This window comes from Diabrotica virgifera, chromosome 8, assembly GCF_917563875.1.
Source record: "Diabrotica virgifera virgifera chromosome 8, PGI_DIABVI_V3a".
In the NCBI taxonomy this organism is placed as follows: domain Eukaryota; kingdom Metazoa; phylum Arthropoda; class Insecta; order Coleoptera; family Chrysomelidae; genus Diabrotica; species Diabrotica virgifera.
This window is the reverse complement of record NC_065450.1, coordinates 93237713-93264348: the sequence shown is the minus strand read 5'-3', so window position 1 is coordinate 93264348 and position 26636 is coordinate 93237713. Positions and strand designations below refer to the sequence as shown.

Below are 26636 nucleotides of genomic sequence, written 5' to 3'. Positions count from 1 at the left end.
AGCAACTGTATATTGTATGGTTATTCTTTTTACAAAAGTTACATTTTTTGTAATTATTATTTGAATTGCTGGAAACTGCTAAATTAAAATGTGAATGATTTTTTGTTTTGTTTGGTTTTATATTAGAACTAGAATTAATGTTTACATTTGTAGTGTTGTGTATGATTTCTAATAAGTCTGCTTTTGCTTTAAGAAAGTCTAATGCCTGATTTCACCAACGATACCTAAACAGTTGCCTTATTAAGTAATTCTTATCGATAGGAACTTCCTAAGTCAATACCTAAAAACAATAGCGTTTCATAACTAAAAGAACTGCTTATCTAGGAAATTCTTTCCTAGGTATTAATTCGGGTACGTTTGAACTATTTTTGATAAATAAAAAGAAGAATAAGATGACATTTCCTTACTTTTTCGATTATTTGTCATTATTGTTTGTTTGCCAATTTGGTTTTATTCAGTTTTGTACTGTTATAATTATTTTATTTAGTACTTGGTTATTTGTGAATTAAGTTTGTATATAATAAATATAGTCTTGTATGTTATTTGTATATGTACAGTGAAATGGAGGAAAATAAAAGAGTTGTAAATTTCACATAGGACGAAAAATTAAAGTTAGTAGAATTGTCATTAACGAAATAATTTTAAAAAAATAATATGTTGAAAATTGCTTTTTATTATTAATTTTTAATGACACACTTTTAGTGATATCATGAATGGGTTTTTGAAACACAACACTAGTTTGTTAGGTAGTATGTAGACTATATAATTTTGTCAATAGACCTGTAAAAAACTCCCAAATGATTTTCTATATTTTCCATCACATATTATATTATTAATAAAAAAGATAATACAAAATTACAACTAATATACCTAATATTACAGAATAACAGAAAAATTAAGGTAAGAAGCAAATTATTGACAAACGTCACAAGTACATTAGTCAAAATTGTAAAAATATAACCTGACTGTCAACGATAAGTAATACCTAAAGTTTAGGGAGATCAAAAACCGTATCCTAACGTAAGGTAATGCTTAAGCGGTTTAGGCAATTCTTATCGTATGGTGAAATCCGTTTTAGAGTTAGGAAGTACCTAAACCCACTTAGGTAATTCTTAAATATTTAGTTATCGTTGGTGAAATCGGGCATAAGAATTCTTCCATGTTAGGAAGTTCACCTCTAAATTTTGTCTCTTTCCACTCTCAAAAGTATTTTTATCTAATTTGGATGAAACTAAATGTATGATCAGAAAATCCCACAACTGGTCTTTGCTAATACCTATGTTTTGCAAAGATACAAGATTTTTTGATACATTGTCTAATAGTCTACGAAAACTTGTTGAAGATTCTTTCGAACAAGGCTCTATGTTAAGAATTGAATTTAAATGACTATCTACTAAAAATACTTTTTGTCAAACCTGTCTAGTAATGTTTTCCAAGCTTCTTGATACAAATTATCAGTGAATGGAATTTGATCGATTAAACTTTTTGCGTAACCTTCTAGCGATGAAGGTTTTGAGAATCTGTCAACACTGCATTCTCATGTATTGTTGAAAGGTAATTACTTTTAACCTCCAACCACATGTCATATTCACCTTTAAACATTTGAAGTTTAGCTTTAGGTATGATAATGTTTTGTAATGGATCTTTATTATAACTATTACAACTTAACGAATTGTTACTCGTTGGATTAGCAGAAATACTTTCTATGTATGTCTTAAGAAAACTTAGAGTATCATAATAACGCTTTTTAAATTGTTCTCTCTCCTCATAGTTTTCCTCCAGCTGTTGTTCAGGGCAATTTACCTCTATTTCTAATTGAATGATTTCAAAATCTTTATCTATTAATTCTAATTCATTAATCCTAATTGTAGCATCAGTTATTGAAGGTTTGTTATTTGGTTCTGATGTTTTTATAAGGTATATAAACCTTTCTAAAAAAGTTAACCGCTTTTTAACTGAACCCCTAGTTCGAATACATTTTGCTAAATCAGACATGATTATTGATTAAAGCCTCTAAATTGTGAATAATAGGATTTAATCAGTAAGGTTTAAAATAGGAAATAGAATGAATGACTTACTGGATGACCTCCTGCGTGTATATGTAGAAGACTTCAATCTGAATTTCTTGTGGATATTTTTTGAAAATAGCTGTTTCAGAATTTATCACGCTCGAAGGGTCAACAAATGTTGTGTTTTTTGTATTCCATAGGGTACTTGATAGGATGACTATTATAGATTTGGTTTTTGTATGTTTATTTATTTACAGACACGGATACATGATTTTAATGAATTTTTAGGTTATATCTGTCATGTCAAATTTCTTCTTCGCTTTCATGTCAAAATTCAGTTCTACCAACTACTGAGTACAAAACAAAACTAGTTACTAAAACATTAAAAAATAAAAATCCTAACAGGTACCATGTGGCTCCGTTCACGTGCCAAGATGTGGTCTGGGGTAAATTGGTTAAGACAAAGTAGCTGGGACCGAGGGCCCCTATTCTGGTTGCATTTTAGTTTTTATTTCGTCAAAATAACTAATTTCCTCAGTAACAATTTATATCTTTACGAAAGGTCTCGGGGGCCCCAGCTTAGTTCCGGCTCAGGGGCCCCTTCTGAGGGTTCTGTTCCAATTGCATTTTAGTCGAAAATACTAATTTCGTCTTGTAATACTAATTACATAAAACATTATGTTGAGGTCTAGCTTGCCCCTGTAAGGTCTTTTTAAAATTGTGTCATTTGCAAATATTTTGTTGGGTCGGCTTTTAAAATACATATTTTTATTTTCCTCCTTAAAATCTATGCACGGTCAAAAAAGGGTCACCTGCAGGGCCCCCTTGGCTGGGGGCCCCGGGGCACTGCCCCGGTTGCCATAATGGTAGTTACGGCCCTGAGTCGAAGCCAGCCGCGGAATGATTCAGAATTGATGAATCGATCGCGACGTTTGTAATCGTGTACTAAGAGATTACTTCTCCAGTTTGGAGACAAGTCGATGTATATGTGGGTAGATATTAATAACTTGATTCCGAATTGAGGAATCGCGCGAAATCATATACGGAATGGTTGCTTCTTGTAAATACATTTAATAAACACATTTTTATATACATTACAAATACATATGTATACATTTTTTTCTTTTATAGATAACCGGCAAGAGGGCTTCCTTCGAAACGGAGCGAAGATTAGAATATTATTTTTATTTTATTTTGAACTGGGATAAAAGATTATATTTTTATGTTAAACAAACCTACATTTTATTGAGTCTGTTGTCTGAAAGAACTACCCATTACAATTTCATCCTTTCCCCTACAAAGGTGTTTCCCTAGTGTGTAATCTCAAATGTTTTTTTAAACTACCTACTTCACTAAACTGTTTAAAACAACATTCACACTTGTGAGGTTTTTCTCCAGTGTGCACTCTCAAATGCCTTTTTAAAGAAGCTGCTTCACTAAACTGCTTAACACAAATTTCACACTTATAAGGTTTTTCTCCGGTGTGCACTCTCAAATGACTTTTCAAATGACTTGAAGTAGTAAACATCTTTAAACAAATTTCACACTTATAAGGTTTTTCTCGAGTGTGCATTCTCAAATGTTTTTTTTTAAATTACATGTTTGATTAAACTGTTTAAAACAAATTTCACACTTGTATGGCTTTTCTCCAGTATGTATTCTCAAATGTTTTTTTAAAGAAGTTGCTTCACTAAACTGCTTTAAACAAATTTCACTTATGAGGTTTTTCTCCAGTGTGCACTCTCAAATGTTTTTTTAAATAACTTACTTCACTAAACAGTTTAAAACAAATTTCACACTTTGTAAGATTTTCTCCAGTATGCATTCTCAAATGGCTTTTCAAATGACCTCTTTGACTAAACTGTTTAAAACAAGTTTCACACTTGTACGGTTTTTCTCCGGCATGCACTCTCAAATGTCTTTTTAAACTATCTACTTCAATAAACTGTTTAAAACAAATTTCACACTTATGAGGTTTTTCTCCAGTGTGCATCATCAAATGCCTTTTCAAATGACCTCGTTCTTTAAACGGTTTAAAACAAATTTCACATTTATAAGATCTTCGTCCAGTTACTACTTCCATATTTTTATTCAATGGTTTTCCTTCAGCATGACTCAGACTACTTGTATTGGGACCGTGCCAGTTCGGCAAAGCGACCTCTATTTCTACGCTCTGTACTTTTATTCGCACTTTTAATTATATTGGCCAATTATATTAGTCCTGGTTGCTGGATAATTGTCAAGACCATAGTCCAAAAAAATAATAAGAAGAAAAAATAAGATGCAGGTTATGTTTAGCAAACGTAAACAATTGTATGTAGTAAATAAAATCAGTTATTAAAATGCAGTACTGCAAGCAAAATACAATTGATTAAATTTACCTTTATATAATAATTGCATATCATATCAATCTTGTGGAGCAATATATAATTTTTCTGCGCCAATGACAGAAGGTATGAAATATACGTCAATTTGACAATTTCAATTGACAATATGAATTATTTAAGATAGTTGCAATATTTCTACGCAACTCGCGCACGGTCGTTTCTCGTTTCCCTTTCCAAGTACTTGCACACCGCGAATAGTTTCCTGTATGGGATGAATGTGCAGTTAATGTTTCCACACTTTTCATTTTGTTCTGCTCCTGGGAACAACCTAAAATATTTACAAGTTTATGTTTCCTTAAAATTAACATTATGAATAAATAGTCTAGCCGGTTAACCCTTTCGTTCACGGTGTACAATATACTGTACATCACTTCGAATTGAATACTGATTTCGAAATGACGTGACCCGATGTTTCTATCCGCTTTATTCACAATGTACATTGCAGTGTACACATATTAGTTTTAATTTCAAACCGTTGCTTCCATCTAGCGTTGATTAGTTTTAAACCTCTTTAACCCAATGTATCTCACAAGATACATGACTTTATAATTGATTTTTTATATATTGCGGGCTTTTTCAATAGTTCAAACCTGGGCTGTCACATTCAGATGCACTTTCTCTATACAGTTGTAAAGCTCTGTTTGATTTAAAAGGTGTCAAAGTATTAGGTTTTGTTGATTTATTTTCTTGTTCTGTAAGTACGCGCCAGGCACGTAGCCACGAAATGTGCTTGAGGGGGGTCCAAACACAACTCAAATTTTGGAGCTCTCTGAACTAACTAAAATATGGCTACTCTTCTATTCTTTTATTCCGAGTATTGGGAACTAATCTTTGTTGGAATTTTGCCGTGCTGGACAGGCGGGTAGTGAGATGTAACTTGATAGATCTCCCTCTTTACTCCGGCGATTCGTTGGCTTGCAAATTTTAGAAGCCACGAATGGTGTAATCAGGAGATTAGCTCTGATAAAGTTTTATTTTTAATACTGTTAATATTAAAAGTAAAAATTTCGTTCGTCTTTAGCAGATGCCACCACGGCATCCATATTATCATAATCTTTCCTTTGTGGGTAGAGGCCGACAGCCAGAATTTTAGTGGTTCAGAGAGAATCAAATATGTATGTGCTCTCTGAAGAGACTCTAACAAGGGTCGAAACTAGTTAGAGCACTTTTGGCGCTCTCTGAACTAACTAAAATAAGATTGCTCTTGTTTCGATTTACAACGAAATGATTATTTATTACAACTCAAATTTTTTGTTAGATTAGACGGTAAAATTTTTCAAATTTCTCTATTGTATCTTTAATATATATCATTTTAGCGTCTCTGATGATGTTAGTCATCACATATAACAGGGTTAAAGTGGAGATTTGCGGGTCACAATGCGAGACCGGAAGATAAAAGATGGAATGCTACAATACAAAACTGGAGGCCGTGATAGGAAGAAGAGGAAGAGGAAGACCTCAGATACGATGAAAGGACGATATTGTATAAGCTACAGGAACTCACTGGAAAAGCGCAGCCAAGGACAGATTATATGGAAAGATTTTGGGAAGACCTATGTCCAAAGCTGGAAAGAAATGGGCAAAAGAAAAGAAGAAGATGATGATGATGATGTTAGAGTCTACTATAACAAAATATAGGATTCCATAGAAAAGAGTACATCTGGTCTTCTATTCAGTTGTCGACCCAGTAATTTTTGGTTATTTGATAAAAAATATACTTGGCTTTAACTCAACATTTCAATGAACGGACAAAAGAGCCAATAAAATGAGTCTTTTCGTTTCCCATCTTGTTTCCGGGTGAAGTTTTTACTCGATTCAGGCCCGGTCTTTTCACCTCCGAATAAATAGTTAACGGGAAGTTTGTTTGACAGATAAAAAAAGTAGCGTCTTTTCACTCTGGAATAAAGTTATCCGGCAGATAAATTGATGTTAAATATCAAATATTTAACTGCCGAATAAAGTACCGAATAAGAAGTTATCTGGAAGATAAACTTTGCTTTTTGTATATTTCATGGTTTCTGGTTACCGCGAAACTAAAAATATAACCTAAAATCTTATAGGTCTGATTGAATTTATTGCAAAAGTAAAATTTTGTTCTTTCTAAAATTTCTCAATCACAAATTTTATGTTATTTTGTTTTTATACATACCTACTGTAATTTTTTGAGCAGAGTTATTAGATATTAAATTATTAAAGATGGGTTATAATTTGAGAAAATTATAATAGGTATGTATTATTGTATACCTACCCAACTTTATTCATTTACAAAGGAAAACAAGTTGTAAAAAATAAAAATAGAATAGTTTTTTTATCCCATCTTGAATAAGTATCTATCTTAAAGTTACCCACCAGAATAATCTGTGAAACATGAAATTGGTAAAAGTTTTACCTCTATTTTTGTTAAAAAATTGTTTAGTTTTCTCATTTTTAAAATATCTAATGATTTCTTTGAATTGCCAAATATTTTACGATTCCAAAATGAAAAGTATTGATATAGTAACTAGAATTAAGTATGCACATAAGTATGCTCCAAAACAGTAGATACCTACCTTGAAAAAAAAAAGCTGCAGAGTTAAGTATCCAAAACATACTGGGTGTATCATGAAATTCTCAAAATTTTCAATAAATCTATAGAATATAGGAAGACTGATTTTATATTCTGACAATTTCGTAATACTCCCTGGATATGTTTTAAATAGGTACCTTCTTACTAATCGCTACTTACATTCTAATGCCACGTATGAGGATTTTTAGGTGAAACGAGTTAGAGGTTGATTCTGAGTGTATTGCGCAGGCTCTACTGAATGATTCTAATCCCAAGTACGAGAAAACATTATTTCTCGTACTTGTGATTAGAATCATTCAGTAGTGTGCGCAGTATACTAAGAATCAACCTCTAACTCGTTTCGCCTAAAAATCCTCATACGTGGTATTGAATGTAGGTAGCGTAATATTTTTTGTGATAAATATAAATAATTCTGTATTATTGCTGTTTAAATACATATCATAGCAATGGGTTGTTGCTTGGAGATTCTGATTGTCCACTGAAGCCATTTTTAATGAGTCCAGAAATACATCCCTTTTTGTATATGGCAGAAAACAAAACAATTAAATTGATTCAATTGTCCTATCTTACACTGAAGCAATATATTTATAACATAAGAGAGAGAGAGAGAGATGAAAATGAAGACAATTTTGAAAACGAATTGCTAAGTACAGACCAGGAATAAGCTAAATTATTGAATTTACTGAAGATGTTTGATAACCTTATAAAAATTTTTGTGTTAAGCTTGTCATGCACGGGGAGCTATACTAAAATATATCTCATATCACTCACTATAGTAATGAGTGAGGCTGCATACATGGAACTACACACACCGGCAAAATTAGCCGAACACCTAAAAAATGGGACATGTTTGATATCTCGAATCTCCTAATCCTGTTGTCCGATTTGAGTGATTCTTTTAGTATGTTATAGCCTTATTAGTTAAGATTATAGGTGTAATAATATTGTTGCTAGACAGGTAAATGTCATTTTATACCGGGTGTTACAATCATACTGTGTTTTTTTCCTAAAGTTGGGAACACCCTGTGGAATATTCTAGCATATATAAAATATTAAAATTAAAACTCGATTGTAGACTTGGCGTTATTAACATTTTCTTTTTTGATTCATTTGCTTATGTTGGAAAATAAAAAAGTTATGTGCTTTAACAACTAGCCATGCTTTTTATCAATAAATCCTCATAGTAGGGGAGGAAAGTATGCTAAATTTGCAGTTACTCGAGCGTTATGGGGATCTATTGGATTGTGAAGAGTGGGTGCTAAAACCGAAAAAAGTTGAGTTAAGTTTTCCATAAAGTGTAAGACTCTCCATTTTTTAATTTAATTTTCCATTTCCACCAATCGTTTTTTCCAATTATAGGAAATATAGGCTATATCTATCCATAATTGGAAAAAATGTTGCGAATAAAAGTTGCTTATTTTTACGTCAAGGATCCAAATATGCAATAAAAATTGGGGGATCCTATTTAAGATTTTAAAGTAACCCCCCACTCCACCTCCGTGGGGAGTCGTGTTTGGTGCCATTCGGTAGATTGTTGAAAAATATTGAATAGGTGTATTTTGCAGTTTTACGATCTGATGTTCATTTCGCGAAATATCGCAGGGTTCGTATTTAAAATTTTTAATTTACCCCCCACCCCTCTCCGTGGGGTGTCACAAGTCCCCACAGAGGTGGGGTGGGGGATTTATTTAAAATCTTAAATAGGAATCCCAATTTTTATTTCAGATTTGGATTCTTTATGTAAAAATAAGCAACTTTTATTCCACAAATTTTTTCGAATTATGGATAGATAGCGCTATAATCGGAGAAAAATGATTGTTTCAAATGGAAAATTAAATTAAAAAATGAAAAGTCCCCCACTTTATGGAAAACTTAACTTTCTTCTGATTTTAGCACATACTCTTCACAATACAATAGGTCCCCATAACGCTTGAGTTACTGCAAATTTAGTATACTTTCCTCCCATACTATGAGGATTTATTGATGAAAAACATGGATAGTTGTTAACGCACATAACTTTTTTATTATCTTACATACGTAAATGAATCAAAAAGGAAAATGTTAAGAAAGCCTAAGTCTACAATCGAGTATTAATTTTAATATTTTACATATGCTAGAATATTCGACAGGGTGTTCCAAACTTTAAGAAAAAATCACAGTATGCTTGGTACACCCGGTATAAAATGATATTTACCTGTCTAGCAACAATATTATTACAACGATATTCTTAAATAATAAGGCTATAACATACTAAAAGAATCACTCAAATCGGACCAGTGGTTTAGAAAATTCAAGACATCAAACATGTCCCATTTTTAAGGTGTTCGGCTAATTTTGCCGGTGTGTGTATAATGTATATTATGGTTCCCTTTATGCAGGCTCACTCATTATTATAGTGAGCAATATGAGATGTAATATACCTATTATAGTATACCTACTGGTCAGTAACAAGCTTTATGGGGAAATAGAGGGATCATTAATATACATGTATCATTTTTTATTCTTTATTTAATTGTCCTTTGTATAATTTAATTTTTAAATTTAATAAATCAATGAATTTTTGTGTCTCTCTTCTACCCTTTCATTTTCTCTAGCACGCTTGTGTTGTACCCTTTCCTCCTCTTTTTCTATCTGAAGAAATTGAGCTATGTTGAGTATTAGCGTTGTTCTTTATTGTAATACATTCTCTAGTTTATTATTGGTAGCTTACTTCTTGAACTAGCTTTTTTCTTTAGGAACGCAGGACTCTATCTTCTAGATGTTTGTCATATCTGTAACTAATTTTTTTATTGAGAAAAGTGAAAGGTATCTACTAACAAATATTAAAACTAGGTTTTATTCTTGTTATTGGGATTCTTCAAGTTACTATGTAAATTATCCAATCTTTAAAAATATTGTGTTTTGATATACTTAGTTGGTTATTTCCCTAGTTTACTATTCAATATACCAGTTGGATGGATTATAAATCTAGCGTTTTGACAATGATTGATATGTCCATCTAGCCTAATTTTTCAGGAGAGCATTTTAAAAGTTTGAATCATGTTTTGCCAACCCAAAAACGAAAAGTAATCAACATAAGAAATCAAGTAATATATCAAGTTCTGACCTACCTAATACAGTAGAACCTCGATTATCCTTGCTCCTCAGGACCGAAGGTGGCACTGATAATTGAAAAGCACGCATAATCCGAACATGTATTTCATATGTATAATACGTAAGTATACACATACATAATATGTATGTGTATACATATATATTATTATGTACCTACTATAAAGAGATAACAGAAAAATAAATCTTTCATTATGAGTCTCTCTTTCGTCATATAGAGTCAAGTGATTTACGATGCCGCTATTTTGATAAAACCTCAAAAATGCAACTTCGAGTAATAGAAAGCCCACCCAGATAATCGGGGTTCTACTGTAAGTTAAAAGGGGACATATCTTTTATATAAATATATAGGTACATATATTTTATATAAAAGACATATCTTTTATATAAAAGATATGTAGAACAAAGGGGGTTTTACCTTCATCATACACATACCAAACTCTACCACCTTGAAGAAATGTTACTAAATAGCATATTAAGCAAATAATCTCATATTCTGGCTAAAATCAGACATAATATCACGTTTTGCCTTACCACTACAGAAATATAGTATTGAATTTAAATAAAGGTTTCCCCACATTAACAAATTTTTACATCATTAAACAGTTAATAGATATTAATAATATAATATGTTATAATTATGTAAACAAAATTACCACTGTATCTGTTTCATTAGCTAGCTTGTCTTTATTTAAACTTGTCTTCTTTACATACAAATCAACAGTTTTCCACTAATTTAAAATTGATTTACCTCTTGTTCAAGTTATCCAGTAAACTTTTTCACCATAATCAATGTTTTCTTTCTAAAACAATATTGTTGTCTGATTAAAATATGGAAATGTATTTCTAAACCTTATGACTATGACTTTATATACTTATTTTTTTAAGTTGTAATTTTTTGATTTACTTACATTTCCTTCTTCCAAAATGGATATAAAATCGATAAAATCATCTGATCTTGATTATGTGAATCTAATTATGTTAGGTTAAGTTAAAGCTGAAATTATAAATATAAACGCAAAAATCAGGTGTGTTCCGAATCCAAACTTACTTTTAAGCTTATCTACCGGATAACTCACTGGAACATAAATTGACGTGAAAAGACGGGTACATTTTATCTGGCGAAAAAATATTTATCCTCCAGATAGCTAACTGCCAGATAAGGGAATATTTATTCGGAGGTGAAAAGACCGGGCCTCATTGTTGAGAACGAACGTTTTACATTGGCCGTTGTGACAGGGATAGTTGCCAAAATTGTAAGGCATTTTAGGTCTGGATACCGCGTATGAAAAAAAGTTGATTATTAGCAAGCTGAAAATTTGTTAATAGCTTAAGGGTGTCTAGTCGGATAAACTTTGATATATGGGAACACTGGAACAGGGGCAGTTTTAATTGTGGAACAGGTTAAAAATTTGGAACGGTCAGTCCACGAAAACGGCACATTTATTTTGTCCGACAGAACAGACTTAAACTCTCCGAACAGAGATTAAACTCTCATGCAAAAATCAGACTGCTATTTATCACCTGTCATAATTCCTGTCATTTGACATATTCTACATGTTCGACTCATTAAAACGCCCATTTGGTGATAAATAGCAGTCTGATTTTTGCATGAGAGTTTAATCTCTGTTCGGAGAGTTTAAGTCTGTTCTGTCGGACAAAATACATGTGCCGTTTTCATGGTCTGAAAGTTCCAAATTTTTAACCTGTTCCACAATTAAAACCTGTTCCAGTGTTCCCATATATCAAAGTTTGTCCGACTAGGCACCCTTATGTTATTAACAAATTTTCAGCTTGCTATTAATCAACTTTTTTTCATACGCGGGATCCAGACCTATTTGTAAATTTTTGGAAAAAAAATAAATCACAATGTTCATTACGCGGAGAATTTCGGTATTTGATTCCAAAGATGATATTGTATTACAGTTATACCATAACATATTCAGCTTTTATTGCTGTAAGAGAAGGATCATGGGAGTAATAGGTAGACAAATTTTCTAGCAATTTTCCTTTTTTCTTTAGAGGCAAATTTAGGTATGAGAAGGTAAAGAGTAAACCAGGTAAAAGAATTTAAAATGTTCATAGAATACTTTTCATTGTGGTAAATCTGATTTTTAAACTGAATATGTTGAAACGTACACAAAAACAAATAATCCTAGTAAAAAATAATATTAATTTAGTTTACTTTTTCAAAAATAATAATAATAACTTGGGGATAAACTTGTTGTTTTGGTACCAAAGCCGAGACAGTTTTGGGAGGGGTCGGGACCCCATGGACCCCCCTTTGGCTACGTGCCTGGTGCGCGCCATTATTATATCGGACTCCCTGTCTGTTTTAAATTCCTTGGTTTTGACTAAGTACCCAAGTTATTCCTCCAATTATATCATATATGCAATCAAAAAACGCTTTTTGGAACTACATAAAGTTCATAAAAAGATTAATTTTGTTTGGGTTAAAGCACATATCGGTCTTGAACATAATGAGCATGTTGATGTGCTGGCGAAAAAGTGTAAAAAATGGTTTGCCTAATAAACATCCTGTAAATTTTTGTGATGCTGCCTCTTACATTAAAATGAAATACCTCACAATTTGGAATGCATGTTGGTCACATCATACTTATACCAACCTTCTAGGTACTGTAGTATACAAAAGAAAATACCGAATAGAACGTGGTTTCAGCCATATATTAATAATTCAAGAAAATACATCACAACTATAACACGACTTCGTTTTGGTCACGCCTGTTGCATAAAATTCGTGTTATCGAAAATGATCGATGTCCAAATTGTGATAAAAAAGGTGATTTAGATCATATTTTTTTTAATGCCAAAAATATAAGAATGAAACAGATCGATTTATTCAGCAGCTACATAGACTTAAGATACCAGCTCCGTTTAATATCCTTAGTATTTTAGCCAATGGACAAGAGAGTATGTATGTATGTATAATGTATTGGTGATGTTTCTGTCAAATACCAAAATAGTTTTGTAGTGTCAAGTATTAAAAGTATATGTGTGTATTTTTTTACATAAATATGTGTATGTATGTATATAGAGAAAATGTGGTGAGCAACTTGGACAGTCCATAGCAAGGCAGTTTTCGAATTGAGTAGGGAGTCGCGGAAGATAAAAACAAAGAAAAAACTTGCTATGGAACTTTGAGGACCTCGCCGTCTTGTTTGTTATTATTCTTATATTATTGTTATTGTTATCAAATTATTGTAGATCGTTTATGAACACGCCTACGATGTTGAAAGGAGGCTATAATTAGCTTACCTTAGCTTAGTACCATCTTTTTATTTCAGTAGGTACTTAAATTACGTCTCAACCGCTACTGAACTAATTTTTCTTCGTTACTGATATTTTATGGACTTACGGTCTTTAAATATTTATTCTTCCTAACAGTAGTCATGTTGTGACTGGCTGATTGACATGAAGTCCATGCCATTAAAAAAAAGTACGCGCCATTTTTAAGCCATCAAAACCAGTAAGTAAGTAAGTATGCTTTATTGTCAAAATGTTTTCCAATTTGTGGACAAAGCTTATACAAAATAAAAAAATACAATAAATAACAAAAAATAATAAAAACTACAAACAAAACAAAAACAGAAACAGACACCAAATAAATGGCGTGAGTTATACTACTTAAAACAATTTTATAGTTATTAAGTACACATTAAAAAATTTAAAAATTTTGCAAACAATATGTATACAACGTCAGAGCAAAAAGAAGGCGAACGAGGAAAAGCGAAAGGGAAAGTAAATCAAAAGATCTATGCCGCTGCAAATATGTACAAAAGTACTCGAAAGTAATAATCCTGCAAGTCAATTTGCTGAATTCAAATCGTTTATAAAAAAGTCATTCACTGTATAAAAGCTCTCTCAAGCAAATAAGCTTTCAAGGCCTTGCGAAAAGCGGGAAATGCTGCAATAGATTTGATGTTAGATGGCAGGTGATTGTGCATTTTTCTCGAATTGTATAGTATAGAGCACTTAACCAGCTCAGACCGTGTGGTTGGCAGATAAAGATTATGCTCCACGTTTCTAAGGGGATAGTTGTGAGTGGGTCTCTCTGGACCTTCTGATGCATGTTTGCGGATTAAACAAACATATTCAAAAACAAACAAAGAAGGAAGAGTTAATATTTTAAATTTTTTAAAGAATTCTTGGCAATGAATTCTGCTATTGAGTCTCAGGGAGTAACGAAGAGCTCTCTTTTGTAGTTTAAAAATACGCTCAAATTGAGTCGCACAACACGAACCCCAGAATGGAAGGGCGTACCGAAGATGAGACTCAAAAAGGGCATAATAAACGGTCATAGATGTTGACAAATTCATTTCCGTAGCAACTGATCTTAGCGCAAAACAAGCAGAACTTAATTTTTTGTGTAAGGCATCAATGTGCAAGTTCCATTTTAGAGACTTATCCACAATAAGCCCTAAGAACTTCACGGGTTCAACTACCTCTAGACTGTTGTTATTAAGTACTAAAGGTTGCATCATACTGTAGGTAATAATAAGATAAGGTAGGACTTTGGTTTTAGAAACGTTAAATAACAGGAGATTCGAATCGCACCACGATTTAATGGTGACTAGGTCTGTAGCTATGGTATTGCGAAGATCCATAATATCCGTGTTACTCTAAGTAATACTAGTATCATCTGCAAAGAGACATATTTTACCTTTAATGTTCAGACTAGAGATGTCATTTATGTATATCAGAAACAATAAAGGGCCTAGAACTGAACCCTGAGGTACCCCACATTCTAATGGCATGCAAGAAGATGTCTTCGTGTCAACCCTTACAAACTGACTTCTTTTATTAAGATATGATTTAAGCCATTTAAGATCCTTTCCCCTAAATCCATAGTGCTGTAATTTGTCAGTCAAGATGTTATGGTTTACACAATCGAATGCTTTAGAGAAATCACAGAAAATTGTTGCTATAGAAAGATGGTTGTTTAGACTGGAGTAAACATGATCGAAAAGGAAGAACATAGCATCATTCGTGCATTTGTCACTCAGGAATCCAAATTGATGTGGAGTAAGCAATTTGTATTTTAACAGAAAAGATAAGATTCTTTTTTTTACCAGACTTTCAATTATCTTCGACAACGTGGGCAGGAGTGCAATAGGGCGATAATTCGAAGCAAAATCTTTATCGCCTCCTTTGTGTATAGGAATAATTATCGCTGTCTTAAGGCAGCTTGGAAAAACTCCAGTTTCGAATGGTAATGGCAATCAAGAGGTAAGTTCCAGAATGGAAATCAAGAGGAAAGTTCCGTTTACTGTTACTATTCTATTATATGTTCTTTATGAAAACTAATTCAAGTCGCTTATTATTTTGTTATTAAGTTTGATTATTCACAAATTTTAGGCACTAATACTGTATGGTTCATTTGCGATATACTTTTATAAAATTTATCTTACAGTTTACACTGGGCAGCATGAAGCATGATCCTATTTGTGACATTGTAAATTCGTATATTTGGTTTCATGCAAAGAGTAGAATATTATTTTTTATAATTGGCATATTTTTAAACTGACCTATATTATTTTGGCTGTTTATTTTTGAAGTTTGTTTCCGTTTTGAAATTGTAATTTTTTGTTCAGATTTTTACTCTTGGCTCTCATTTATATTCAAAAATAAATTTAATTGGTGGAATATAACGGCTAAGTTCAATTTAAAATACACTCACCGGCACGAAAAACGGGCACCAAAAAATGGGTCATTTTTGATGTCTTGTATCTCCTAAACCTGTTGTCCGATTTAAGTAATTTTTGAAGCATTAATATTATTTGATAATCAATATATCAGTTTGGAAACTAATATTTATTATAACTTTCACAAGGCGGATTATGGTGCCTTGAATAATTATTTGCTTCAGATCAATTGGATTGAGTTGTACTGTTTAGAGGATGTAAATGACATTTTAGATGCTTTTTATTCCATTATTTGGAACGCAATTGAACTTTTTGTACCAAAGATATCTGTAAAAAGATCGAATTTTCCTTTTTGGTTCTCATCTGAACTTAAGAGTAAAGTCATTGCCAAAAAGATTGCGCATAAAAAATATAAAACTACAAATAAGTATCACCACTATATTGAATTTAAAAATTTGAGAGATGAATGCTCATCACTCACTGAGCAGTCTTACAATGCTTACGTTTCAAAGATGGAAGTGAGAATAAATGAGAACGCTGGTGAATTTTGGAAGTTCATCAAAAATAAAACCAACGGACATGGTGCTCTCCCTGGCTCTAAGTTTCTAGGTGAGGAAAGTGAGAATGACAAACAAAAAATAACAGAGTTGTTTGCGAAACATTTTGGTACTGTATACAGCACTTTTAATGGTAAATCTCTGGATAACCTGGAGAGTAATGAAATTTTCTCACAACAGCTGGAGGTGGAAATTAGTAAACTCGAAGTCACTTTTGACAATTTACTGAATGTGTTGTTGTCATTAAATGTCAATAAAGGGGCTGGCCCTGATTTGATACCGAATTTGTTCCTAAGAGAAAGTGCAGTGTCCTTGTGTGAACCATTAGTATATGTTCTTAATAAATCTCTCCAGACGGAAATTTTCCCGAACAGATGGAAACATTCCTTTGTGTGTCCTATTTTCAAGGCAGGAGATCATAGTGATATCAAAAATTATCGGCCAGTTTGTATTCAGTCAGCCTTATCTAAAGTATTTGAAAAAATGGTTTTGCCAAGTTTGGATAATTGTTTTAGGAACATTATTACGGACAACCAACATGGATTTGTAGGCGGACGTTCTACTCTCACTAACCTCTTTTTGTATATCGATAGTATAGGTACAGCAATGGATGAGGGTTACGAGGTGCACTCTATATACACCGATTTCAGTAAGGCCTTTGACCTACTAGATCATAATGTCTTAATTACAAAGCTGAGAAACTTTGGTATCACTGGTTCTTTATTAGCTTGGTTTACTTCGTATTTGCAAGGAAGAACATTGCAAGTAAGATCAGCAGGATGTGTTTCTAATGGATTTGAAGCCGTGTCAGGGGTTCCGCAGGGTTCCCATTTGGGTCCTAAGCTTTTTCTGTTGTTGGTAAATGATATTGGTAGGAACTTTAAATCTGAATATCTGATATTTGCAGACGACTTGAAGATATTTAAATGCATTAGGTCAGAATCTGATTGTGAGGGTTTGCAGAGAGACTTGGATTCTTTAGTACATTGGTGCCAGGAAAATAATCTTAGATTGAATGCTTCGAAATGCTCATATATTATTTTTTCACGGTAGACCACCAGTGATTTTAAATACAAGATAGGAGATGTGGATTTATCTAGGGTTCAGGTAATTAAGGATTTAGGTGTGTTGCTGGATAGTAAGCTAAGTTTCGTGGACCATTATGATGCCATTATTGCGCGTGCTAATCGGACATTAGGGTTAGTCATCAGAATGTCATATGATTTTAATAATTTGTTTGTAATTGTGAGATTGTTTTTGAGTTATGTTCGTTCATTACTAGAGTATTGTTCAGTGATTTGGAGTCCAAGTTATGAGAATCACAAATATCGAATTGAATCGATTCAAAATAAATTCGTTAGATATCTGCGGTATAGATTAGGTACTACAGGAATGCAATTGAATTCCAGTCAGGTCATGCAGATGTTTCATTTGCACCGTCTAGAGGATCGCAGGCGATACTTTGACCTTAATTTCGTATTTAAGGTGTTAAATTGTATTATTGTTGCACCTAGCATTCTGGGTCGAATAGATTTTTATGTTCCAGCTAGGAATTTGAGAAGATGTCCCTTGCTATCCGCTAGATCGTGCAATACACGTCATGCAGAAAATATGCCTTTAAATAGAATTGTTTCTAGTGTAAATGAGTTTCCAAATATAGACTTTATGGGAGTCACACTAAATGCTTTTAAAAGGACTATTTCAAGTAAATTATTTTAATTTGATTTTAATTTTTTGATGTCGTTAGTTTAATTGTAAGTAATGTAAGTTAACTTGTGTTCAATGTTTAATTTTGACTTTTAATTTTAATTGTAAAATGGAGTTTTCCGTCAATAAATATTAATTTAATTTTAATTTAATTTTTTAATATGTTGTAGCCTTATACTTTAACAATATCGCTGTAATAATATTGTTGCTACATAGGTCAATTTTCATTGTATACCGGGTGTACCAATCAAACTGGGATTTTTTCTCAATTTTCACAACACCCTGTGGAATATTCTAGCCTGTATAAAATATTGAAATTAAAACTCAACTATAGCTCCAGGTTTTCTTAACATTCTGTTTTTATATTTCTTTGCTTATGTTGGATGATAAAAAAGTTAGGGACTTTAACAACCAGCCATGTTCTTTATCAATACAGGGTGTTTCTAAATTAGTGCGACACACTTTAAGGGGTAATTCTGCAAGAAAAAATAATGACCGTTTGCTTGATAAACCTATGTCCGCCAATGCTTCATATTGTACAAATAATCTACATATTGTTGAGTTTAAAAATAGCTTTATGATGAATTCTTTAATTTGCAAAGGGTTTAAAGAATATAATGAACTACCTCTCGATTTAAGAACTTGTAGAAACATTAATACATTCAAGTACAGTTTAAAAAAATATATTATAGAGAATAAGATGTGTTGAATGTATTTGTGTTGCCTTATATGTATACTTATTGTGCTTACATTAATCGCATTAATATTTTATTCAAATGTTTGTGGCTTTCGATATTGACATTTTAATTAGTTTGAGTTTTTTACTTTTTAAATTTTAAATTATCAAATGTTTGTGGCTTTAGGTATTGACATTTTAAATTAGTTTTAGTTTTTTACTTTTTAAATTATGTTATGGACTATATCAATACTTGTATTGTTTTGACTATATACAGTGTGTCAATTTTAAAACTTACAATGGCTATATCTCACGAACAAAAGCTGAAAACGAAAAATTCTTGAAACCGTTTCTAGGATAGTAAGGGGGAACTAAAATGACATGAAAGAGAACTCACCCCCATCAACCCCCTAGGCCCCACCCACCACAAGCAAAAAAGTTTAAATTGCAAACCCCTACTTGTGATACATCATTGAAAAGGCTATAAAAAATGCTATCCAATGGTATAAATAATAATTATACAGGGTGAAGCAATAATTGTGAAACTTTGGCTTAAATGAAAAATTTAATGAGGTTTTGTTGAACTACAAATTTGATAAAAATGTCAATTAAGTAAATATTCAAAGTGGGTTCCGTTGTTTTGTAAACAATAATACAGTCTATTTTCAAATTCTGCACGAAATTTGACAAATGTTTTTCTAGTAATAGGGCGACATGCTTGAGTAATTATTTCTCGCAATTTCCCAAGTGACGCAAGTTAAGTTTTATAAACAACTGACTTAAGGCAAAAATGGCAAATTAAGTTTGAATTAACAAAAAAAAGTACGAGCGGACAGTTACCATTTAAAATAATAGTCCGGGAGATAGCATTACAAATACAAAAGTCATAGTAAGCCAGCTGATATTAACATCCTGTATAATTATTATTTATACCATTGGATAGCACTTTTTATAGTAGGATGGTATATTATTTTTTTCTATGGGGTTACCCTAAATCAGTTTTTTATAAAACTCCACTTGCTTCACTTGGGGAATTGCGAGAAAGAATTACTCAAGCATGTCGCCCTATTACTAGAACATTTGCTAAATTTCGTGCAGAATTTGAAAATAGGCTGTATTATTGTTTACCAAACAACGGAATTCACATTAAGTATTTACTTAATTGACATTTTTAATAAATTTGTAATTCAACAAAACCTTATTAAATTTTTCATTTAAGCCAAAGTTTCACAATTATTGCTTCACCCTGTATAATTATGAATAGCATTTTTTATAGCCTTTTCAATGATGTATCACAAGTAGGGGTTTGCAATTTAAACTTTTTTGGTTGTGATGGGTGGGGCCTAGAGGGTTGATGAGGGTGAGTTCTCTTTCATGTCATTTTAGTTCCCACTTACTATCCTAGAAACGATTTAAGCATTTTTTGATATCAGCTTTTGTTCGTGAGATATAGCCATTGTAAGTTTTAAAATTGACACACTGTATGTACTTTAGCATGTTTATATTAGGTTATCCTATTTCAAATAAAGTATTATTATTATATTATTATAAACACAGGATAAATTACCAAACATAGAAGCACTCGAAATGAATCAAGAGGAATATCAAAGTGAACTAAAAAAGAAACTAGAATCTTTACCAGTATTCAACACGAAAGATATACATAAATGAAATAACACAAAAATTAACGAATGACATAACATCAACTACAAAAAATATCTGTGGTAAATATAAAAATCCGAGAAAAACGGAACTTAAACAAACATTGGATTTAATGGAAGAAAGAAGAAGAACATCTAAAGAATTACCAGAATATAAGGCTATCAACAATAAAGTAAAAAAGAGCATAAGGTAAGGTCAGACTTGGGGGCTTATAAAACAAAACAAATATTGCAAACCATCGAAAACAATAGAAACATGAGAGTATTGAAATCAAATTTAACTAAAGGAAAATCGAAGATAACTAAAATCAAAAACCAAAAGGGGAATATGGTGACTGAAAAAACTCAAATAATCAAGGAAATACAAACGTTCTACAAGAATCTTTATACATCCACTATTAGACCAGGGCGCATCTGTAAAAATATTAGTACATTTGGACGTTGAGAGGTGACTCAAATTTTTTTGCAGAAATTGCTTGAAAATAACTCAAATAATAATATTTGAGTTATCTTCCCTCTCAAAAAGGTCCGGAACATTGTTTAAATAATCAAAATGTCAAAAAATTAAGGAAAAATTCGATTTTTTTCTTAGTTTTTTGATTATAACTTTAAAAGTATTCATTTCCGAGAAAATTTGTACTAACATAAAAGTTGCGTAATTAAATTTCCTACAATATAGAATTGGTTAAAGATTTAAAAAATAGTCACCCTTGTTGCAAAATAGCAATAATTGTGAAAAAAACATACAAAAACAATTATTCGCATTTTACGTTTTTCAACCATTTATGCTACACTTAGGACCTTCATGTTTCACCCTGAAAAACTGTATGATACAGTAAAATAATATTGTAAATTTCGTTAAGATCGGTTCAATAGATTTTGCAAAACAAATTTTGCAATCCAGCTTTCGTAAAAAAAATTCATTTTTTCAAAATGTTACAGGACTGAAAATAAAGCAGATAGCAAGATGAAATTCTTTTTGCTTATAGAAGTGTACTGTACCTTTCATTTGCAATTTTGCAAAATTAAAATCGATTAACACCACGACGTCAGGGAATTTTTTTAAATAAACATTAATTATTGGTGCTACGCGCAGGACAGCGGATAGTTTGCTCTGATTGGGCATTCCAATGACCTTTGATAATGACTGATACATTTTAATTTTTATTACATTTCGATATAAATAAATAAATTTGTTTATTGCAAAATAAAATCAATGTGTTTGTTGTTTTGAATGTTGTTGATATGTTGAATTTATTTCCTATTGTTTTAAGTTTCTCGGATAGTCCTTTTACATATGGTATTGATATTTTCCTCGTATTATTTATGGGAATGTTGTAGGATCCCGTTCTAAGTCGAAACGTTAATAAAATCATTTTTAGGTAAAATTGTGGCTTATTTCCCATTTGAATGTACTTGATAACAAAATATAGAGTTAGAAAATAATATATTAGATAAAGATTGAAAGAAATTTTGGTGGAAATCAACTTGTGTGAATCGAACACCGCTGTCCTACGCGTAGCACCAAAAATTATTGTTTATTTCAAAAATTTTCTGACGCCGTGGTAATTAATCGATTTTAATTTTAAAAATTGCAAATGAAAGGTACAGTACACCTCTATAAGCAAAAAAAATTCAACTTGCTATCTGCTTTATTTTCAGTCCTGTAACATTTTGAAAAAATGAATTTTTTTTGCGAAAGCTGGACATACATACCTATCTTGAAAGATTAGCAAAGAACTATTACTGTCTGTGTGCGCATGCGCGCAGATTTATGAAATTTTACTCTCAATCGCGCCTAAAGAAGAATAACTTCAAAAAAAAGCAACTAAATTAAGGGCACCCAAAGTCCAAAAATTGAATTTTTTTAAGTTTTTTGGGTTATGATTGAAAATTATTCTCTGAAATCTTCTCTTTCCAACGCTATATATATAACACATTATAGTATAAATTTTCCATGGTTACAAAACTATTTGTTTTCTGAACGTCTGCACTCAACTTACTGTGTACCGGTAGCTTTATAGCCTATTAGAGTGTTTTACGTCTTTGCAATATCCCGAATACTATGTTTTTAACTTTTGATGTCAGATATCTCTGGTTCCTTAGATGATCGAAGGTCCAAATTTTTACAGTAGTTGTAGATAGATAATATCTAGTCCCGCGTAAAGTTTTATTGAAAAATGTACAAAAACAAGTAAAATAAAAAATAAAATCTTAACTATTTTGGGTTTCTTTTGTAAGAGTATTTTAAAAAATTTTAAAATAAATGTTTCTTTCACTCTAACTTTACAAAAATCTACGCGGGACTAAACAATACATGTAGTTTCAAAATAAAACAAAAATTAGGTCACTAAGTGCTTCGGTTACAGAGCATAATGTTAACATTGTCGTTAAACAGGACTTTGGGTGCCCTTAAGGAAAATGAATATGTTTTGAATGTTTTCTAAAGAAATCTATTTTCTTTTGTGTTTTCCTTCGACAACGATGTTTTGCAGCTATATCCCTCCAATCTAATGTAATTTGATAAAAGAAGAATACAAAAAACAATGTTATTTTTAACCGAAATTCTTGTTATCCAAAACAGTCTCTCCCCCCCCCCCAATTATTTTAGTTAATGGAGGTTTTACTTTATGTACATGTAGAAATGAGTGGAAGAAAATTGTAACGAAAGCCAAGTCATACACCAAACTTTGACAATACACAAGTGGGATACGGAGTGATTCACCACAATAAGTAAATCAGAGAGCTCTAAAGGCCCATTTTCACGGTACACTTTAGATGATCATCCCGGATGAATCATCCAAAGTGATTACGAATTACGACGATGAAAGTAATTATCGTTGACATGGATCACCAAGACTGAAGTAGTCTGTTCACTTACAAATGGCGCCGACTGAAGTTGTACATGCTGGAATTGGCATAATAAGTGAATATCTTTTAAATGAACTTAGACATGTACTTGAAAAACAAAAGATTAGAAAAAAAAACGACGTTGGTGGGTAACGCCATAGATAATTCGACACTACAAAATGGGGGCATCAACGTGTTTGTTAAAGAAGTGGTCTACAGAAGATCAAGCCATGTTAAAAAACCATCTAAAAACAAAACACAACATACAAACACAACAACTACGCACTTTAAACGCGACAATACACAACCACGTGGACCTGTTGCCGCCGTTCACTAGTCACTGCCGATGAATCACAGCAACAAATGCATGTTTACATGGTTTACTTTGGATGATTCATCCGCGATGCATCCCCTAAAGTGAACAAAAGTAGAACTCGGTTTAACTTCGTTCAATATTCATTTTGGATGATCATTTTCGATGATTAATAGTTTACACGATTCATTTATTTTTCACTTTGGATGATTCATCCGGGATGATCATCCAAAGTGTACAGTGAAAACGCGCCTAAAGCAAGGGCGCCAAACATTCCATCAGGAATGAAAAGCCCTGATGATGATGAGGATCTTGTGATGTTAATACTGAAAATTGCTAGTGATAATGTTAAATATGCCTATGAAAATAAAAAAACGAATTATGAAATTGATGTTATTTACTTACTTTCATTTGCTGTTTGCTTTGTTTCAGATGGGGTAAATTTACATTCATCTTGTTCTTGTTCTACTTCAGTTTTTAGGGGGAATTCATTGCAGTCTAAATAGCCAAACGTGTCGTATGCCGGTTCTGTCTTGGGTTCTTCTTTGATTTCAACTTTGAAGGCATCCAAGGGACCATCAAAGGTCTCATTATCTGTTTCCATTTTACAAGATATCTCACTAGCTTCCTGTTTGACTTCCATATTATTAAACTTACGTACAAATTTCAGTTTTATGTTTACATCCAAAAAGTAATATAACTTATACTGTACTACGACGACCATAGAGAAATAACAACATAGAGAAATAACAACAAGAGAGAAATAACAACATAGAGAAATAACAACAAGTTGTTGTTATTTCTCTATGACGACGACTACTACGACCATAGAAAAAAGTGTTGTGTGATTTGGTAGAATGCGATCTTACCCTTCAAAAAATATGTCACGTATTTCAGCGCCATCTCAGCACCTGGTTAAATGGAAGGATACTACAAATCTGGCCTCCACATAAGTGGTCTGTAGCTTCGACATGATAGGTGTGAAATTTTAAACATTCTTGCTGTTGATTGGACAGGAAGAGTGGCATAATCTAGCCTCCATCACAGTACAAAGCAGGATAGTATTGAAAGTTAGATAGGAAAAACGGTTATGAGATGTTAGCACCTCATTGATCGAATTTCGTAAAAATAATTATACCATTCTTTTGCTCACGGTTTGTACAGCAATGATCACTAGGTTTCAGATTTTGATCACCTGTAGTTTATTTTTTATTAAGGGTTGAAAATTCAAGGACGAAAAAAAAGATGTTGGCACCTCATTGATCGAAATCTTTAAAACGAATGACTGTATTCGATAGGAAATAAAGCGCTGACCAATGATCACCTATATTGAACATTGATCAGGCTTTTTTTTGCACTGAAAATAATTATTAAAGTTGCAATAACCTTAGCACGCACGCGCAGTCCATTAAAAATTTTATATCTAACAGGAGCTCTGTTCTTTATTTGAAAAATTTTCAAGGACAGTCACTCTTCGGTCCGAGTAAGATTATTCTGTCTAAATCTTGACCCGAGGGGTAGCGGCGTGTAATTTGGGTTGCCTATATAAACATCGACGAAATTTGAGTTATTTAAAACGCTGAAAAGACTAGTTAGTGATAATAAAAACCGATATTTACTGCGGTTACATGATATTTAATATTAAAATATTATTGGATGTGGTAGAATGTAGACTCTTTGTATAATTACCAATTGAACAGTGAAGCTGTTAGATCAATTTTCCGATTCAATCATTTCTACTGTTTACAGTTGTGTGTTTGTGTTTGCTTTTGAGTATGTATTTCATTTTCTTGACATCGAAAATGTTAGGTGTGGAAAGAATTAATAAGTGCGTGAAATGCGAAAAAGTGTATAAACATAAACATGATTTAAAAAGACATGTAAAAAGTTCGCATCCCGACAAATTGGATGCAATTGCCCCTTTAAAAGTGCTTAAAGACAACGTCTATAAGTGCACACATTGTGATAAACAATTTAGATATAAGTCAAGTTTAAACTTTCATGTCAAAAAAGTGCACACAAATGTATCAGTTTCTGCAGAAACTAAAACATTTCATCATAAATGTTCTCTGTGTAATTATCATGCAACTTTTAAAGAGGACTTTATTAAACATTATGAAACTTCTCATAGCATTCCTATGCAATACGATACAATAGAGTTTTCCAACCATGATGACTTTATTTCTTGGAAGAATAAAATAGAGCTTGAAACAAATGCTAGTGTCGTTTTATTGCTGAAAAAGTGAACTACATAATTGCCACCGATAATAAACAGGCCATTTCGCGATTCAAGTTTATCAACACAAATTACACGCCGCTAATATTCGGGTCAGGATCTAGAATCGAGTATCAAAATTGTTGCAAGCTTTTTACTCTTCGGACAAACCGTTTTCTTACAGTGTTGCGCGATTTTGAATAAGTAATAAATTATAAGTTCTGATCCAGAAAACTCAGAATTGATTTTTACATTATAATCAAACGAAGCGGTTATAGTTAAATTTGTTGCTATCTAGAGAATGTAAAGATTATTCGTGATAATAAGAATTGTAATAGATTTCTTTGTTGTGGATATTAGGACTATTTTATTCCAAGGAGATTAAGTCAGATCACACTATTGGCAACTGAGAATCTTAAAACATATGTCTTATTATATGCATTGTTGTCAGGTCTAAAAGTTACTTTTTCTCTTAAAGTTTTTTATACCTACCTAATAATATTAGTATAATTATTATATTATATTATATTATATTATATTATATTATATTATATTAGATTATATTATATTATATAATTATATTATATTATAATAATTATACTATCATTTTTTAAAAAGGAATTTCTTTTTTAAGGAATGATAATATTATATAAAACTGGTGATTTTTTCCTTCGCCATGCGACGGGGGATACAATCAATTGCCATGTACAGTCGCTGTACTCAATTTTTTCTGGCATCCTCTAATTTTATTTGACAACCTCCAACGTTTTCTGACTCGTACTTTTTTTATTTTATAACTATAAGAAAGACTGGATTGATTTCGCTAATTTTGATTTTGAAATATTTTTAGATTTCGTGTTCTCACCATAGGTATAATAACACAATAGATTAGGCCAGGTCCGAAAAATAGCGTAACGCGGA

At 32.0% G+C, this 26636-nt stretch overlaps 1 protein-coding gene and 1 long non-coding RNA gene across 5 annotated transcripts in view; both read right to left on the bottom strand.

Annotated features, from left to right (window-relative positions):
* LOC126890040 (zinc finger protein 235-like) overlaps positions 1-26193 on the bottom strand; it is an 88664-nt gene extending 62471 nt beyond the window's left edge. For all 4 annotated transcript variants that reach the window (XM_050658868.1, XM_050658867.1, XM_050658871.1 and 1 more), the window contains exon 1: positions 23906-26193. In XM_050658868.1, the coding sequence (XP_050514825.1) occupies positions 23906-24224 (319 nt within the window). In that variant the 5' untranslated portion in view covers positions 24225-26193. The remainder of the gene's footprint in view (positions 1-23905) is intronic.
* LOC126890048 (uncharacterized) lies at positions 9453-18663 on the bottom strand. Its single transcript, XR_007700262.1, has 3 exons — positions 10985-18663; positions 10730-10876; positions 9453-9739 (listed from the first exon to the last, which is right to left on the bottom strand). It is a non-coding gene; the product is annotated as an uncharacterized LOC126890048 (long non-coding RNA).
* Positions 26194-26636: the final 443 nt, after the last annotated feature.